Genomic DNA, 17,775 nt, shown 5'->3' on the forward strand with positions numbered 1-17,775 from the left:
CCCATCCTTTCCTGTTCTTTCATTTTTTTCCTTAGAAGGACCTGATGAACCTTATCTTTTTTTGTTTGTTTGTTTGTTTGTTTGTTTTGTTTTGGGGGAAGGCCACACCATTCAATTCTCAGGGGTTACTCCTTGCTCTGTGCTCAGGAAATCATTCCTGATGGAGTTTGGGGGACCATGCAGGATGCCAGGGTTCGAACCGGGGTTGACCACATGCAAGGCAAGCACCCTCCCCACTATGTACAATCGCTCAGCACCGCCTCATTAGCAAAACTTCTAGCAGTTTTTTTTTCCAAACCACCTTATCTGCATATCAAACTCTTGATTTTAAATCGCGAGTATAGTTATGTAATTGATCTAGAACTTTTCCCTTCTATCTTCCATCCCTTTCTGTGGACAGCCTGTGCCACTCATTGCGGAAGTAACCCCTAGGTAGGGAACAGCTACAGTTTTACCCCCTGGGTGGTAAATGCAGATAAGGTTGTTTGATAAGAATGCAGTGAAATAATGTTGCAGGTAAGAATACAGTTGGTGAGTGTGAAGACCATTCTGGACCCCGTGGGTCCTTTATAGTGAGACGCAGGTGCCAGCCTAAGGATCAGACCCACACTTGTGTATTAAAACGACACCTGTCCCCAGGGGGGCTGCCTCAAGAAGGACAAGGTCTCCTTTTGGGGTACTCATGATGGGGGCAAGCGTCAGCAACTCCAGCTGCTCCAGCCTCTGTCTTGGGACACATCAAGAGTCTCCGTGACCCAGTTTCTCTCCAGCGGTTCCTGCTGCTTATTTATAGTTTCTCTTCCTTGCTCTCTGGCCCTGCACAGTTCTGGAGCATGCCATGGTCTCTGCTGTGTCAAACACTGCAGGGTTATTTTCAAGCTGCTTTTGACAGTGTCCTGAAAATATTGTTAGTGATAGCTGTTTCACGAGTGGTTGGCTTCTTATTCCTTCCTAGTTTTTTCTTTGAAAATACATAACATAGTAGGATATTGAAATAGAGGTGCAGGCCCCCAAGACCCACCAGGATGACCCAGGGCTCTTGCACTGCAGGGTCCTGGCAGCTCTGCATCCTTTGACCCTGTTGGCCAGGACTCACTGGGAGGGCAGTGTCCCCTGAGCACCACTTGAAAGACCTAACCCACTCCCATAAAAAAAAAAGAAGAAAGAGCCCTTATGAAATGGACTGTTATTACAACCAGCCCCTGTCAGTTACCTGCTTATAAATGTCTGCCCTCTGGGTGCGAGGGTGCTCTCTTCCTGCCCCACCCCCCATGGTGGTTCCTTTGAAGAACTGCATCCTTTAGTGAACATGGGGGGCATGGCACCATCAGACTTCTCACTCCAACTCTGACCCTGATTCTGTAGCTAAAGAGAATCACAATGGAAGGTAATTTTGGGGGGGCGGGGGGGGGGGGGAAGCCAAGTAATTTTGAAAAAAAAAAAAAGTCAAGTAAGGCATCTCCTTTAGGGAAACTGCTGAGTTTTCCTTCACATATTGCTGGCCTTCCTGTCAGCAAGTGTGATGTTCCTGGCCAAACCGGAAGCGCGCCCTGATCTCCTCACCCTGGCCAGAGTCTCTCCATGGAATTCTTTAGTGAATTTTAGAAACTTGAAGTGATCCCTATGCACCAGGCTTGTGTGATTGGCTGTGAGGACCCAGCGAGGTAAGCAAAACAGACAGAATGCTTCCGAGGTAGAGTTTTTCAGCTGAGGGAGAAGTAGACATTTTTTCACTAACAGAACCGATCTAGCTGACAGACCGTACCTCAGAGAAGCCTCATCCTGGCTGAGACCCCAAGGTTGGTAGCCAGAACCCCTCAGAAGAGAGAAGTGTGTAAGGTATAGCTCAGACCCCACCAGAGGGTCATGCAGTTTGGGTGACTGCCTCGTTCTTAAAAAGATCGAATGTGATGGCCAGGCCTGGACTTTAATTAGATGAGAGTTCCCTCCCACAGCCCCCACACACACCTCACAAGACTGGGGGCCACTGGAGAGCAGGGTATGCAGTGTGTAGCTTGTGGTTGACTCCTAATAAGCACTTATTTAGAGGTATGAAAGTGTGGGCCATCGACAGTCTTTGTGCTACCTTCTGCTCACTTCCTTTATCTTAGAATAGGCGTTATTTATATAAAAAAAAAAAAACGGTCTGAAGTAATGTGACTTTACAAAGGCTGCCTCCCAGCAGCTGTGCTGGCTGGTGGAGAAGGCACTTGGCCAGGTCAGTCTGTCTCTGCCTGACTCGGGCTGCTCTGCGCATACTTTATTCACCCTTTTGGCTTGGCCTTTACTTGGAGATCTTGGCCAGTGGAACACAGAACTTGTGTGTTCCAGGAGTGTTTTATAGGGGCCTCTGCAGAGATGAAGGATCCTCGCAATTTGGAATCATAAACAGAACAACTCTTTCAGTTCTGAGGGAAATTATTCTGCAGAAGTGAGGCTTGGAGGTCCCAGAAGGTTTGCCCTTCGAATGCTCAGAATCTCACAAAACTTTCCCTGTTAAGTTGTTCTGATTTGGAGGGGGTAGTAGAAAGGAGGGCATGGGGGGTAACACCCCTGGTGGTGCTCAGGGATCACTCCTGGCAGGGCTCAGGAGACCATATGTGGTGCCAGGAATGAAACGCAGGTCGGCTGCATGCAGGGCAAATGCCATAACTCTTGAACTATCCCTCTATCCCCTGTTCTAATTTTAAAGTATTACTGGGCTTCTCTTTGTACTTTCAAATCGTGGATTGTTTGGGTTTTTGTTTTCTTTTTCCCTTGCAGAGAATACTTACTTTAAAGGTATGATGCTCCCAGTGTCTCTTGGGGGTGTGTATGGTTTTGCTTCTTAATGACAAAAGACACCTGAAGACATTCATAGAGAATTTTTACAGTCTCTCTGTTTGCTGCTATGTAATTAGGAGCTTGGTTGGAACTTGCCACAGCTGTCAGCAGACTTGTCTTTAAACTCTTGCCTTTTCTGACCTGTGGATACTGATGAACTGTGAAGTTGGAAATAAGCTATAAAATTGGAAACACGTTTTATTTATTTAGCCTCATATTTATTTAAGCATTTGGTCCTTCACCAAATGCATACCCAGCCAAACTCTTGACTTGATCCACCAGATAACACAGCTGAATTATGAGACATGTTCCTTGCCTTCCAAGATTTTTCTAGAATGATCTTCTAGAAGATCAGTTGGTAGGGGGCAGGGGGTAGAGAATTGGGCCAATGGGAGCATGTAAAAGAACTGGGAATCTGTGTGTTTGGATGTATTCAGTGGACTGCCATTAATGACCCTGGTTAGGGTGTGGGTGTGGGGGCCGGGGGTGGGAGGTCATACACAGCTCTGCTCAGGGACAGGGACAGCTCCAGGTGTGATGCATAGGACCGTGCAATGGCATCAGGCCCAGGGCTCTTGCATACAAAGTATCTACTGTGATGCTTTGTGCCATCACCGTAGTCCAACCTTACCCACAAAGTGTGTGTGCTTCATTGCAGGTAATTTGTGGCTTTGGATTCTAGTGCAGAGGCCTTTTCCTCAATCATCCATGCCATGTTCTAGATTAGGGCTAGGGAACCTTTTCCCTGCCGGGACTGTCCGCTAATACAGGCAGACAGAGAAGAGCCGACAAGAAGCATTTGTGTCTGTATCATCACGTCTCAGGAGTCCGTGGGCCTTATGTGGTCTGCAGGCTCCCACCCTTGCTATAGAGCATGAGAATCTGTGTCAAACTAAGAATCTGCCCATGTGAAAGGTATCCCCAGACATTGTCCAAGTAATGTGTCCATGAGAAAGGTATTTATTCCCAAGACTAGAAGTTCCAAACTTACTTGACCCTTTTCAGAAAAAAAAAATTACTCGGGACCCTCTGGAAATTTACTTTTTTTAAGGAACAAGCAGAAAGCCTCCCCCCCCCCCCCCCCCCCCCGCGCACACACACACACACACACACGTCCCCGCAGTTGCACAGGAGGTTTCTACCACATCCCCCATCATTCCCGCACACCCTGCACTGGTGCATTACCACCTATTTGTGGGAGCAGTCCTGGACAGATGCAGTCTTTATGAAACCAGTGACCTCTTCTCTATTTCCTATCAGCCTTAGTGGTACTGGAGAATCACTGGGGTTATAACAAAGGCTGAGCCCAGACTGCCCCAGGATCAAGGCATTTCTTAATACTTTTCCCAGGGACACATTATTTAGGCAGTGTCTTGGGGATACCTTTCCCATGGACACATCTTAAGCACCTTGGGAGGCAGTTACATGTGTGGCAGTATCGTGAGTTCCAGTTCTAACACTACTTCCTCTGTTATTTTCAGTGTAGCACATAGACGTCACTCTTTCCTCTCCCTTCTCATCCTCTTATTCCCATTCTTGTGCATTAGAGTTTCGTGACTCAGTGTCCTGGTGTGTCACAGGTCACAGGCAGTCTTATTTTTGCCTGCACACTCTCCTGTATCTGGCTAGTTGGGCCCTGTGTCCTCTGACATTAACCCTTGAGCACGCCCTTACTTTTTGACTCAACAGTGTTTCTCAAATTCTGATTTTAACTCTCTCTGCCCCTTCTCTGCAGTCAGTCACTTTTCTAACAGCCCCTTTATCCCAGAACAAAGTTTCAGAACAGGACTGGGGCAGCAGGAATGTTTGCAGTATCCCAGTGGTTCTGTTGGCAGTATCCCTCCAGGATCAGTCCGTGGTTAGAGCCTGGAAGCATATATTCGGGGGCAAAATGTTGACAGTTCATCTCAAGTGTTAATCCATTTTAAGGTCCTTTGTCTGTTTGTGACTCAGTTGTGGTGCTGTCACCTCTCTGAGAACCTTTCTTCCTTAAAACTAGCAAGAAAGCAGCCATGGAGAGAGAGTTGTTAGGTCAGTACCTCTTTGCATGTGACCATCCCAGGTTTGACCCCCAGTGCCACGTGGCCTCTCAGGCATCTCTGGATCTTCCCTGAAGGACCCTGAGCTCTGTCCCCTATTGAAAGGAGGGCCTGGGGCCCCCTGGCACTGCCTCCTTATGCCCTCACATTAAGATGCAGACTCAGTAGACCAAGAACCATCACCAGGAGTAATGTCCAGGGCACCAGAACACCACCCGGAGGCCCCCAAAGCAGACTAACAAGAAAATGTTATTTACATAGATTACTCATCTTTCCAAAGGCAGAAGGACAATTATGTTCATTTCATGTTACTTGGAAAAACGCCATGCTCACAAAGCGCCAATGAGTCTCCGGGATGACGCACGGGCTTTGTCTTAGTGAATAGCTCATATTTTCGTGGGGGAGGGAGTGCTCCTGAGCAGTGCTCAGGGTTTCCAGGGCCACCCCCAGTGATATTCTGCCAGCCAGGCCAGACAGTTCAATATAATTCAAGCCCAGCAATTTTTTTTCCCTTTATTTTATTTTATTTTTTTAAAGTTGTAGATTTTACAATTTTTTGTGCTTTGGTTTCAATTATACAATGATCAGATTCCCATCCCTCCACCAGTGCCCATTTTCCACCACCATGGATAATATCCCTCCCACCCCCATCCCCCCATCCCCCCTGTCTCTGTGGCAGGGCAATCCCCTGTGTTCTCTCTCTCCTTTTGGGTGTTGTGGTTTGCAAAAGAGGCATTGAGTGGCAAACATGTTCAGTCCATAGTCTACTTTCGACATGCATCTCCCCTCCTGGGAGGATCCTCCGAACATACTTTATTTGGTGCTCCCTTCTCTATCTGAATAGCCCTTTCCTCTAGGATACCCAGCTGGCCTCTAAGTTATGGAGTAATCCTCCTGGTGCTGATCTCAGCTATTCTTGGGTATTAATCTCATACTTTGTTACTTTATATCCCCCAGATGAATGCAATCTTTCTATGTCTATCCCTCTCTTTCTGACTCATTTCGCTTAGCATGATACTTTCCATATTGTACCACTTGTATGTAAAGTTCATGACTTCATCTTTTCTAAGAGCTACATAGTACTCCATTGTGTAGATGTACCAAAGTTTCTTTAACCAGTCATCTGTTCTTGGGCATTCAGGTTTCTTCCAGTTTCTGGCTATTGTAAAGAGTGCTGCAATGAACAAACAAGTGCAGATGTCACTTCGACTATACATTTTTGCCTCTCTGGGATATATTCCCAGGAGTGGTATTGCTGAAGCCCAGCAATTTGACACCGCTCAGATCCACCAATGCTGGGGGCCACCAAGGCCACCCTAAAGGTATTTGGGTGCTCTTAGAGTAACTACTCAAGGGACCTTGCAGTGCCAGGATCAAACTCTGGGCCTCACAAAAGCAAGGCATGTGCTTCTGCCCTCTGACCACCTAATCTGCACCCACCTCCTAAGTTGTTTTATAGACTCCTGTGACATCATACATTCGCTGTAACTGAATGTAGATATTGACAGTCCTGCCGATGTCAACATTTATCATTTTTTCTGGTTACTTGCAGGCGCAGCGAAATCAGCTCCCGCATCTAAACCAGGATCCACACCTTCTCGTCCCTCATCAGCCAAAAGGGCATCGTCCAGCGGTTCAGCATCCAAATCGGATAAAGATTTAGAAACGCAGGTCATACAGCTCAATGAACAGGTAACTCCGCTGCCGAGCTCCAGCTCCTTCGGGAATAAGGGAGCAGGGCCCTGCAGGCTGAGGAGCAGGAGGGAAGTGAGGCAGCAACCGTGGTTCCAAGAAGTTCAAATCAAAGCTGATTGGTCCGACAGATAAAATCATCCGCCCATTAGCCCATTATGAATAAGATCGTTAATCACTTCTCAGAGCTGAACATTAAGACAAAAGGACCGAGCACCGCCCCACACATGGCACCCCAGCCCAGCCTCCCTCCCTCCCCTACATTTTAGTGCCAACCGGGAGCTCCAGCCTGGTGTGAGCTCTCTGGTCCTCTTCTGGCCAGTGTAGACAGTGTTGGTGTTCAGAACTCGTCTCTCTCCCTCTCTCCTTACTTCCCTCCTTCCCTCCAGCCCCCTAAACCTGTGCTCTGTGACCAGTACGAATTGATGCTAGTGATACAGTGGCAGCCAGGTGGCTATCTACCCCTGGCCCTCCCTCCTCATCTTTACAGCAAACAGAGGCAATAAGCTTCTTCCCGCGGTAGCCGAATTTGATGTCCAGGAGTACCAAAGCCAGTACTGGATCCATCAGAAGCCCTCTGAGGTGTTCTGTAGCCCTCTGAGGTATTCTGTGTGCAAGAGTTCTCCTTTCCCTGCTCACTGTGACAGAAAATCCAGTTCTGTTCCCTTTGAAATTCACTGAAAGCTGAGCTCTGCTTTCTAATGATAGCTAATTTTGCCCCAAGATGCCAGGAGCTTTAAAGTAATAAAACAATTGGTAGCGCAGGGCCCCCTACGGAGCCTCCCAGCCTCCCCTGAGGAAGAGAAGCGCCTTTCATCCTGGAGAGGAGCCTTTATTCCAGGTCCTCAGGCTGTTCCCAGCCACTCACTGGGCCATTCCCCATGATTAATCTGCTTCTTGATGAGCCAGCAAGAGTCTGGAAACTGTGTTTTTTTTTTTGAGATAATTGTATATTTGCAATCAGGAATCTAGTTTTAAAGGCAGGCAATTGCTTAACTAGGGTGTTTCTTTACAATTCTGATCACTTTAATGAAAAAGGTAAAGCCCTAAGTCATCCGGTGGGTAGGGCTTTGATTTAGAAACTGTGGAATGTTCTAATTACCTGCTGATTCTCAGTTTGAGTCCACATAGAATTTCCAGTAATGAGTTCTCAGATAAAAGACAGTTGGGCCAACCCTAAGGAGCCTCCGGCCACATTCCTAAGGCTCCGACCAAATCAGAATAGACCTAAAGAGAATTGGGTCTTGGCTTTATAACCCTTTGGATTTAGGATTTTCTGCTCCTTGGGAGCCTCATTCTTTCCGCATCCTTTCTTTCCTCGGGTTTCGTTATGACTTTGCCCAGTCATCCTCCTGTACACATTCCTCTCTCCCAACCCGCCAACTGGAAATATGACTGCATGGAGACCCTGGGTTGGGTCCTTCCTGCTTCTCTCCCATAGCCAGCCCATTCCAATTCCTCTTGCAGGGGCTGGTCTCTACACCCACTGGTTCTCCAGTTGCCTTAAGGGCTCTACAGTGGGCCAGACCCTGCCATCAAAAGGCCACTGAAGAGGAGACAGGTTCTGATGAGCTTCCTCCTCCTGATTTAATTCCTTCCTGGCTTCAGTTCCCCCCGCCCAATTCATGTGTCCCAGTACCCACTCTCTGTCCCGCAAAGAAATGCACGCGCTTTCATTCTGTAGCTGCTTCCTGGGCACTTGCTCCTCATTCATTACCAGGGCTGGTATTGTTCCCTCAATTTTCTGTCCTTTCAGCCTGCAGATACCCACCCCCAGGCTACTAGGGAAGGCCTGAGACTCAGTCCCCTGGGGCTGTGGGGCTCCTGTGCAGTGGGAGAGCACCTGGGGCTGAGACTAAGGGGGTACAGTGACATACAGTAGTAACGGAAAATGACAAATGCAGTGAAGTGCAAGAATTCTCATTGACTCGGTCTCCTGTCTGTATTCTCCCATGCCCTGTTGTAAAAGTTTCACTGTATTAAACAATTTCAGTCATAGAAATGACTGATTACAGACCTGATGACATCTCCAGGAACTGTTTCTGGATGGTGAGGATAGGGCAGGGTCTAGCCTCTGTGCTGGGGATCCCTGGGACGTTACTTAGCCTGAAGACACGGTGGCTCAGAGGGCCATGAGCTGAGTGTGGATGCCACCAGATGAGAAGTGACCAAAGGGAGCTACATTCCCTCATCTTTCCCCTTGGCATTTCCCCAGGGCTCATGGCCAGCTCCCGCCCACCCCCACCAGACATCCATTGAGACGTGAGGGTGCAGGGGAACCTCAGTGTCTGTCAGGCGGGTAGTGAGAATGAGATTTCATTTGCCAGTTGATATTTAACATCTGATTTGGTACCCATTGGTTTTCCCTGGGGACTGCGTGTTGCTGCACTTACCTTACCTAATCTGGGGTAGCCTGGCAAAGGCTGGCGTCTTGGCTCTTTGCTCATTGTGCTCACCCAGGCATTCCTGGGAGACAGTCAGCCTAGTTCTCGTGAGCTGAGGATGTCTAGGGACCCTTCTTGCCTTGTGCAGGAGGAAATAGTGAATACCAGAGCCCTGAGCTGCCAGCAAGCTGTCTGCTAGCAGACTGTTTGAAAGGAAGCATCTCTGCTGGCTAGTATTTTTTCTAGCTTTCATGCCTTTGGCTGCCTCCATTTTTGCCAGTGACCACACCCTTTTCACTGCGAGAAAGAATAGTTAGCAAGTGAGCAGAGTGATGCTTCCACTGGTTGTGAGCAGCCTTGGGAGCTCGTCGCTGAGGGTGACTCAGAGACTGACAGAGCGAACACACACACATCTGTCAGGCACACAGGACAAGGACGGACACTGTGTGTGCAAGTGTCAAGCACCACTGGTTCTACACAAATAACATTGCCTGTACAGGGGCCCAGAGTTAATAGAAATTGAGGAGACGTTTCCCCTTCCAGATGTAAGTGTTGGAAGTTCTGTTCCTGGTGATTTACAAAGATGTCGCCTAAGTGGGGGGCATGAAAGACTTGGTTTAATCTCAGTGGTTATTCTCAGCCCAAATATAAAGGCACAAAGCGGGGAACGTGGTGGGCTCCCCAGAGAGTGGGAATGTGCGGGATGGTTGGGTCCCGTGCTGGCAAGAGTGTGGCCCCTGGGAAAGCCTGAGCACCTCTGTGTCCATCCCTGCCCTGGCTCTGCCCCTGGTGACTGTATGGCCCCCCTCCCTGCCTGGCCCACTCTCCCTCATGCTGTGAGAAGCCATGCAGATTGGGCCGGCCTGGAGGCAAGGGGCTGGGGCTGTCTGGGTGAGGAAACAAGGCTCCCTCCTCTCCATTTGTCCTCCCACCAACGGGTTAGGATAAAGCTGTGCTCTGGCCCTGCTTCTCCAGAGGAAAGGCTTTGAGCCTGCCAGCTATAGGCAATGATGTTTGTGCGTGTGTGCATGTGTGTGTGTGTGTATGTGTGAGGTCGAATGTGTGTGCGCACATGTGTGTGCATGTGCGTATGTGTGTGTGTGGTCAGATGTATGTGTTTGTGAAGTCGGGTGTGTGTGTGTGTGTGTGTGTGTGTGTGTGAGACTTGGGGGGGGGGGGCGGGTAGGACATTGTGGCCCTGACCGGGGGGGGGGGGGGGGGGGGGGTAGGACATTGTGGCCCTGACTCAGGTGCTAGACAGCAGCCCATTGTTCGTGCCTCGTGGGTGTCTTTTCTTTGTGTGTCTTTGTCAGGCCTGCCCCTGGCCTCCATTCTCACACTGTGTCTTAATGGATGGGGCGCATCTTCTCCACTTCTACTCTCCTGCAGGTACATTCGTTAAAACTGGCCCTTGAAGGCGTGGAAAAGGAACGGGATTTCTACTTTGGGAAGTTGAGAGAGATCGAGCTGCTGTGCCAAGAGCACGGGCAGGAAAACGATGACCTGGTGCAGCGACTAATGGACGTCCTCTACGCTTCGGACGAACCCGTGAGTGCGGGGAGCCGGGCCTCCTGGGACAGGAGGTGGGGGGTGCCCTTGGCAAAGGCTGGCTGTCCCTGCACCTTCAGACGTGGCCCTGGAACCCCAGTGAGAAATGCAGCCGGAGCAGTCTGGGATTAAAAAATATAAATAAGGTTTTCATGATCCACTGGCCCGTACTGCAGGATGCACATTCATAAATTAATCTGGAGAGATGTGAAAGGATGAGGGGAGAGCAGAAGGGAGGCTTGGATTAATACAGAGAGACATCTCCGACCCGCTCGCACGCGGCTCCAGCCCTGTGTGCAAACAAGCAGTAGGAATGTCAACTTGAGGACACGTCGAGTGAGGCTCGAGGGGGTTCAGCTGAATGCTTTTCGCACCCCCAACATCCCCACAACTGCCTGATTTCATTTCATAGCGGTTGTCTTGGTTACTTATCGCCAGCACAGACCAGTCAGGAGAGGGGACAGCCCTGAGAAGATAGTTCTAGAAGGTCTTCTCTGTCAGAGGAGGGGCCAGTGCGTGGGCTGGTGCTGTAGAGAGAAGCCTGGGAGCGCCCAATCTGAGGGTGAAAAGCAGGTGGCGGGAGCAGCAGGGAAGCCAGATGAGCAGGAGTGAGAGAAAGGACAGAGACCATCGCCCAGGTGTGTGCAGCTGTGACGATGGGGACGTGGTCAAGAAGTGGCAGGAGTTGACAGCTCACAGGGCTTCCCCTTCCACAGAGTTGCATGGCCGAAGGCCGGCGGGTACAGGCTGGGCTTCAGTGGCTCCCTGCTGCAGGCGTTTGGTCCCAGAGCTCTGCGGACCCCATGGTGGAGTTGAGCATGTGTCCGTCTTCCCACGGGCTGACCAGAGCCGCCAGCAGGTTTACTTTATGTCACTTTTCAGCTGACAACGAGGCAAATGTTTACTCCGTGGAACATTTGAAATCCTAGTGATGGAATTTTCCACAGCTCTCTGGGCTTAGAGAACTCGCCCTTACTTCGTTTTCCCCCAAACGTTGGTTTTTGTCTTTTAACAACAACAAGTTAAAATCTTGGGATTTGGTCCTTTGATATTCAGCACAGAGGGTGGGTAGCCCCGGCAGCCTGGGGACCCCTCGCAGAACCCGACGCAGCAGCTGGGGTCCTTCCCACCACGTGATTTTTCCCTAGTTCAGAGCCAGGGGAAGAAACCCAAGGAGGATTTGCCGCGAGTGTGAGGCCTGAAAGAGGCATGTTCATTGTGTTCTCTGCAGAGACACGCAGTGGCGCAGTGTGAGGAGCCAGGCGGGCTGTGGGTGTTCTCATAAGTCTGGGAGGGCGAATTCTGCAGTTCCCCTGCAAGCAGCCTGTCCCGGGTGAGCACGCGGCCACTTGTCTGACAGCTCATCAGGAGGAATGCAGGGCCATGTGCAAGGCGGCATCTTACCTGCCCTGCACTACACAGAGGAGGAAGAACCTTCTTCTCACCTCCAGCCCAGCCATGTCCCCAGAGGGCCTTGCCCAGGAATACTGTCTGCTAAGCTCCAGAGTGTAAGCATCTGCATGAGCCACAGAGGTGCAGGGTGTCTGCCCGGATGATTGCACCCAACTTCTTTACTACTGTTCACCAGCTACACACACACACACAAACACCCCAACAATAGCATGCCATGGTCTAGATTCAGGAAGCCATCTTTGCAGTGTGTCAGCAATACATGCACACATGCGTGCGCGCGCACACACACACACACACACACACACACACACAGTGGACATACAGGGGCTCAGAAGCAGATAGCCCAGTCCTCTAGGCAGGGCTCCAGGATCATCTAAGCACTAGCCTTCCCCCAGGCCCTTGTCCAGGGCAGACCTCCAGAGCAGACCCAGTCCTGGGTGGGGGACCGAGCCCTAAGCAGGCTTCCGCCCTTGCCTGGGTAAGGCATCACCTCGCTAAGAATGTGCTCATGGGGTTCGGTGTCCCTGCTGCCGCCCTTCCCCCCATCTCTCAGAAGCCTCTTTGTCCCCTCACCGAGCTCGTCCCTGACACGGCATCCCATTCCCAGTGCACTCTCCTTCAGGAATTTGCAGCCACCTGCAAAGGGCAGGTCCATAGTATGAGGAGGACGTGCCAGTATTTGGTCCTGTGGGGCCCTGCTGTGACCATGTGGACATCCGAGGGGCCAAGATTTCTTCTCTGTCCAGCAGCTGAGAGAGGTGTGAAACAGAAAGCTGAGTTGCATGCCCCCCTTAAGTCAGACCTGGAGGATCCCTGCAGTGGCATTTCTGGCGTTAGCTGGAGAGACCTGATCTTTGAGCCTGTATTTGGTGACAACTGGTCCCGATTCCTATCATCAAGCAATGCTTGGGTGTCATGAAGTGCTGGACATAGAAGTCTAGATGGGAATTTCATTACGTGAGGCAGTAAACAGCGGCAGTTCATGTCTAGTTGCAGTCCTCCAATGGGTGTTTCCAGAGTGGGTCACCAACCAAGCATCCTCTCTTTATCAGTCTCATTGTCTTTTGCCTTAATTTCCAACCTGGCACTAGTCAGCTCCGTGCTGCCTCGTGGGTCTGTCAGCTGCTGAGAGATTGCCCCTTGTCACCTGAGGAACTGTCATGGAAGCCCCTCATAAAGGACCTGAAGAATTTCCCCCCAGCTCCAAAGACCTTTGGATGCTGCCTGTGTTTCTGTCCTTGGATGAAACATGGGACCCATCAGAGGAAGACACAGCCCCTGCCTCAGAAGGCCGCAGTCCCATGAGGGAGACAGACAGGGACACAGCTAACTGGAATGTGTCTGAGGGTGACTCACGTGATAATAGAGACATAAATAAACTCTTGTGGAGAGCACATAAAGACAGCCAGAGGCACCGGCTGGGACTTCAGAGAGAAGATGACGTGTGTGTCGGAGGTTGAAGGATGACTGGGAATGTCAACAGTTACAGGGGGGTGGGAGACTTCTTGGGCAGAGGAAATAGCATCAACAAAGCAGAGAGCGAAGAACAGCCAGACGCGGCTGGCGTGGGTGGTGGTGGCGGGGTGTCACCTCACACCTCTGGGAAGTAGGAAGCCATTGGAGTTTCTTAGGCCCCTACCTCCCTCCTTTGCCTTCCTTCCCCAGCCTGCCCTCAGTGTAACTCTCAACATGCTTCTTTCTGATGACTGTTAGAATAAGGAATGCTGGGACAGTTGTTCAGCATAGATTTTTTCGGGCATCCTACTTCTCTGGCTACTTAATTTCTTTACTCTTATGTAGGGCACAAGAAAGGGACCTTGGGGACTGCAGGGGAAGGGGAGGGAGCAGGGGAATATTTCAGTGGGCTGAATCACATGCTTTGCATTTGAAGTCCTGGGTTCATCTAGGCACCCCACAGTCCCCCCAACACCGGATGACCCTGCGCCCAGCACAGACCTAGGAGTAGCCCTTGACTGCTGCAGGGTCTGGATAAAAACAACCAAGAAAAAAACCTTACTATATTTTTCCCCCTGGGAGCTCCAGGGGTTTTTTTGAGGTTTTTCATTTGTTTGGGGCCCCTGCCCAATGGTCAACTACCCCACTCCATCTTTGCCTCTGGGAGCTCGTTGTGTGTGACCTTTCGGCCTCCGAATCACAGAAGCATCCCGCCACTCTTCAGGCTGCCTTCACGTGCACCCAAGAGTTAAGCAAGCCCCTGGGCACGAGGAGCTTGGCTTTGGGTGCTGCTGTGGCCCGGTGTGAGTGGAGTGGGGTCTGCAGTTCTTGCAGCTCTGGGCTGCCCTGGGAGTGTGCCAGGTGCCCACACGCAGCCAGGTCTGCATGGAGCTGCCGGGCCAGCTGGAGAACTCAATGCCACAGACCAGGGCCCCAAAACTGACCGCTCTGGCTCAGCAGGGGTGAAGAAGAGACCTGAGGGGAACCTGATCCAGCAGGTTGCGGGTTCCGAAGCCCACAGGTTGAGCAGTTTCTTGACTCCGACTCTTCCAACTTCCAGGCCTGATTTCCCAGTCGTGATGTGGGCCAGGGACTTTCTGTAAAATACCAACTCCTTTCACAGATCTTCCCAGCAGCCTCAATGTAACAGTCACAGAGCCATCCCACAGAGAACGCACCCATCCGAGTACCAGGGGAGCATCAGCCCGGGTAAAGGAGTCAGGATGTTAGATGGAACCCCTTCCCTCACGCTTCGGAGCCAGGGGCCTGGCTGGGGCAGCCTGTAGTCTGCCCAGGAGCGGGAGCCAGACTCTGGAGCCAATGACAAGGCCGATCATCCTACGGCAGGGGCAGGGAGGGGGCCCAGGGGGCTGTGAGCCTGCAAAGGAGCTCCCCACTCACTTCCTGGTCGTTTCCCCAGCAGTCTTTTCCTTCTTTGCCCCATTGACCAAAGAAGAGAGAGCCCTGAGTAAGGGGCTCAGCAGACCCTAGCAGGCACCATCCCAGCCCTGGACTCTCTTGCCCACAAAGAGGGCCACCCCTGTGTGTGCCAGGCCATGGGCAGAGCAACGCCTGGAGAGTTCTGCAGCAATGGCCCAGGGTCTGGAGAGGAGCTGGCATAAAGGGGGCCAAGCTCTGAGATCAATGAGCAGCCCCAGCCAAGGAGCCAGGAGTGAAGGCTGGAAGGACAGTATGGCAGGAGCAGAGACCCCAGGTGCCAGGCGCCCATGTTTCTGGGGAGAAACAGCCTGGGCAGAGCTGACCTTCCTAAAGGGCCTCTGCACCCGAAGCACCCAGGGTAAAATGCAAGAGTCAAACCTGAATCAAGACGTTCCTTTCTCCAGCTGTCAAAGAAAGCTTGCAGTCTTCAAAACTCATTTTTTTTCCCCTTTCTGGAATATATTCCAAAAGGCTTTTTCACCAAGCATCAGCGGAGTGCACACTTAACGATAGTTATGCGCCCAGTGCTACCTGTCTATCGCAGCTCATTGAACCCTCTGGAATTCAGCCAGTGAAACTCATTGAAAACTCTTGGCACACAGGTGCCCATTTTACAGATGAGGAGACCGAGGCACAGTGCCGCACGGAGACAGCATGTAGATAGCTGAGGCAGGAGATGAAACAGGCTCGTTGCTGTGATGTTATTGTGCATGCGACCTTGACTGATGTCTCGGCATCTGTTCCTGCCTTCCCTGTGATTTCTTCCTCTCAACCCACATTGAGCTCTGCAGTGAGCGAGCTGGGACAGTGAGGAGGGGGATGAGGTTCTCTGACTCCCACAGCCGGTCAGGGCGAGGTCAGGCTCACACCCAGTGAAGAAGCACAGTACTGCAGGGACAGAGACGCCGGCTTCAGAGAAAGGGGATGACCTGCATGGGTTGGTCTGGTGCTGAAGGGCAAGGGGCCAGATTTGGGGTGGGCAGGCACAGGTGGGAGCATGAAAGATGTGAGCGTGTGCCGGGAAGGGGCACCGGAGCAGGTGTGGGTGCAGGGCCCACTCCCGACTGCATCACAGAAACACCATCACTTGCTCTCGGAACGGCTCTGCTTGGGCAGTACCGGGCTCCCGCGTCCTCGTGAGGGTCTTGGGGATCTGCAGCCAGGAATGACCAAGCGCACATGGAGCCTGGAGTTCGCATTCATGATGGGCTTCCCTGGGGTCCCTGCATGAATAGTAGGTCACTGAGAGCCAAGTGGGGAAACACCACACCCAGGGGTCACAGTCAACATAGGAAGCAAAAGGGAAAGCCCCTAAATATATGTCCCCAGGCCTTCTAGAAGCTTCTTAGCCCTCCTGGACAGCCCACAGAACATGGTCAGGGACCTTGCTTCACCTCCCCCTCCTAACAGTTGCTTCTTCGCATCCGATTATAACTTACCCATCACCGAGGGCATCTACCGTGCTCTGGTAGATGATCCTTGGGCAGGACAAGTGTGCTCGAACCCTGGCCGGCTGGGCAGAGCCCTGATTGGGCGGGGCGGGGAAGAAGGGGCTGGCACCACCCACACAGTCGCTTTAGCGGCAACTTCTCCCCTGCCCTGCAGGAGGGTCACCCGGAAGAGCAGGAGGCAGAGGAGCCGGTCCACGAGCAGCCGCCCCCGCAGCAGGAAGAGTACTGAGCCGCGGCGGCAGGCGCTCAGCCCTTGCATTTCGCGTGGGAACTTTTCTTCTGGAGAATTGGAACATGTGTGGCCTCAAGCTCAGCAGAAACCAGTTGTTCCCATCTGCCGTTAACATCGACGCGCTGTTGCATCCGCCAGCCACTGTGCGCGCTCGCTCAGGTCCCATCTCCTCCGCCAAGACACATGAGCAGCCGGCCTCTCCGGGGCTCTCTGCCTGCGAGACCACGGGCTCACATGCCTTCAAGTCCACCACTTGGCTGCTTGAGACTGGTTCTGCTCTTTTTTTTTTTCATTTCCTTCCAGAACGGCTCTCCCCCACCCCCACCCCACCACGACCACCACCCCCCTTTTTATCCTGGTGTGAAACAATGGTAATTTGATATATGGTATTTATATTGGCATTTCTCAACCCAGTGTCACTAGATGTCACACACATTTGTGGTGCTTTGATGTTTGCAAGTCTAACTTCTTGAGTAGAAATTTGGTTACACGATAAATTGGAACAAAGGGAAACAGATACTTGATATGAAAGCCATAATGACAGTGATGGGGGGGAGCATTTCTCCCCACCACCCTCCCCCCCACCTAACATCAAAGGAGAAACAAATGGATTTGAAACTAGGACTTCAGGGCCCAGCAGTGTTCATGCATCCCCGTGTTAGCCAACCACACAATATGTTATTCCTTCTGAAAGACATTCCCTTAAGGAGAACAAACACCATCTCAACTTGACCCTGTTACCACTGACTCTGGCCCCCCCTACCCCAGTTCTCATGCAATTTTCTTTCTCAGGGTCCTCTTTGGTGGCCGGCCACTCCCCCCAAGAAGCTGGCATCGCTCCTCTGCAGCCCAGCAGGGGGCGCTACCCCGAGCCAGGCCCTCCTGCCTGGTTCCTGCTCCCCACAAGGGTTTCAACCCCAATCCCGCCATCCTCCTCCGGTCTGGGGACACGAGGCTTCAGGGCCGCCCCTGCCACACCCCACCCCACCCCCCGGGAGCCCCATTAATAGGAACCTTGCTCCGTGGCACCTCAGAAGTCTGTACTGACCCCAGAATGCCAGGTCAGGAAAGTTCTGAGTCCTGTGCTTCTGGGGTTAGGGATTCTCTCCACCAGCCCTTTGACCCGCCCGATTGGTTCAGCCCTGGCAATTCAGAAAAAACACAAATGAATTTAAAGCATTCCTTATTTTTTTTAACTTAACATTTGCACGTTTCCTTAGTACCTTTCCAAATCTTGTCCTTCGCTCCCCGCCCCACGCCCCACTTTGACAGATGGTACCAGCCCTCCCTGGATCCTT

The 17,775-nt window shown here is 51.5% G+C and overlaps 1 protein-coding gene across 2 annotated transcripts in view; it reads left to right on the forward strand.

The window, feature by feature from the left end:
- Positions 1–16,822, forward strand: part of MAPRE2 (microtubule associated protein RP/EB family member 2) — a 140,575-nt gene extending 123,753 nt beyond the window's left edge. For both annotated transcript variants that reach the window (XM_056138235.1, XM_056138234.1), the window contains exons 5-7: positions 6,415–6,554; positions 10,328–10,486; positions 16,400–16,822. In XM_056138235.1, the coding sequence (XP_055994210.1) occupies positions 6,415–6,554; positions 10,328–10,486; positions 16,400–16,474 (374 nt within the window). In that variant the 3' untranslated portion in view covers positions 16,475–16,822. The remainder of the gene's footprint in view (positions 1–6,414; positions 6,555–10,327; positions 10,487–16,399) is intronic.
- Positions 16,823–17,775: the final 953 nt, after the last annotated feature.

The sequence above is a fragment of the Sorex fumeus genome, unplaced genomic scaffold (assembly GCF_029834395.1).
Source record: "Sorex fumeus unplaced genomic scaffold, SorFum_2.1 ptg000128l, whole genome shotgun sequence".
Lineage (NCBI taxonomy): Eukaryota > Metazoa > Chordata > Mammalia > Eulipotyphla > Soricidae > Sorex > Sorex fumeus.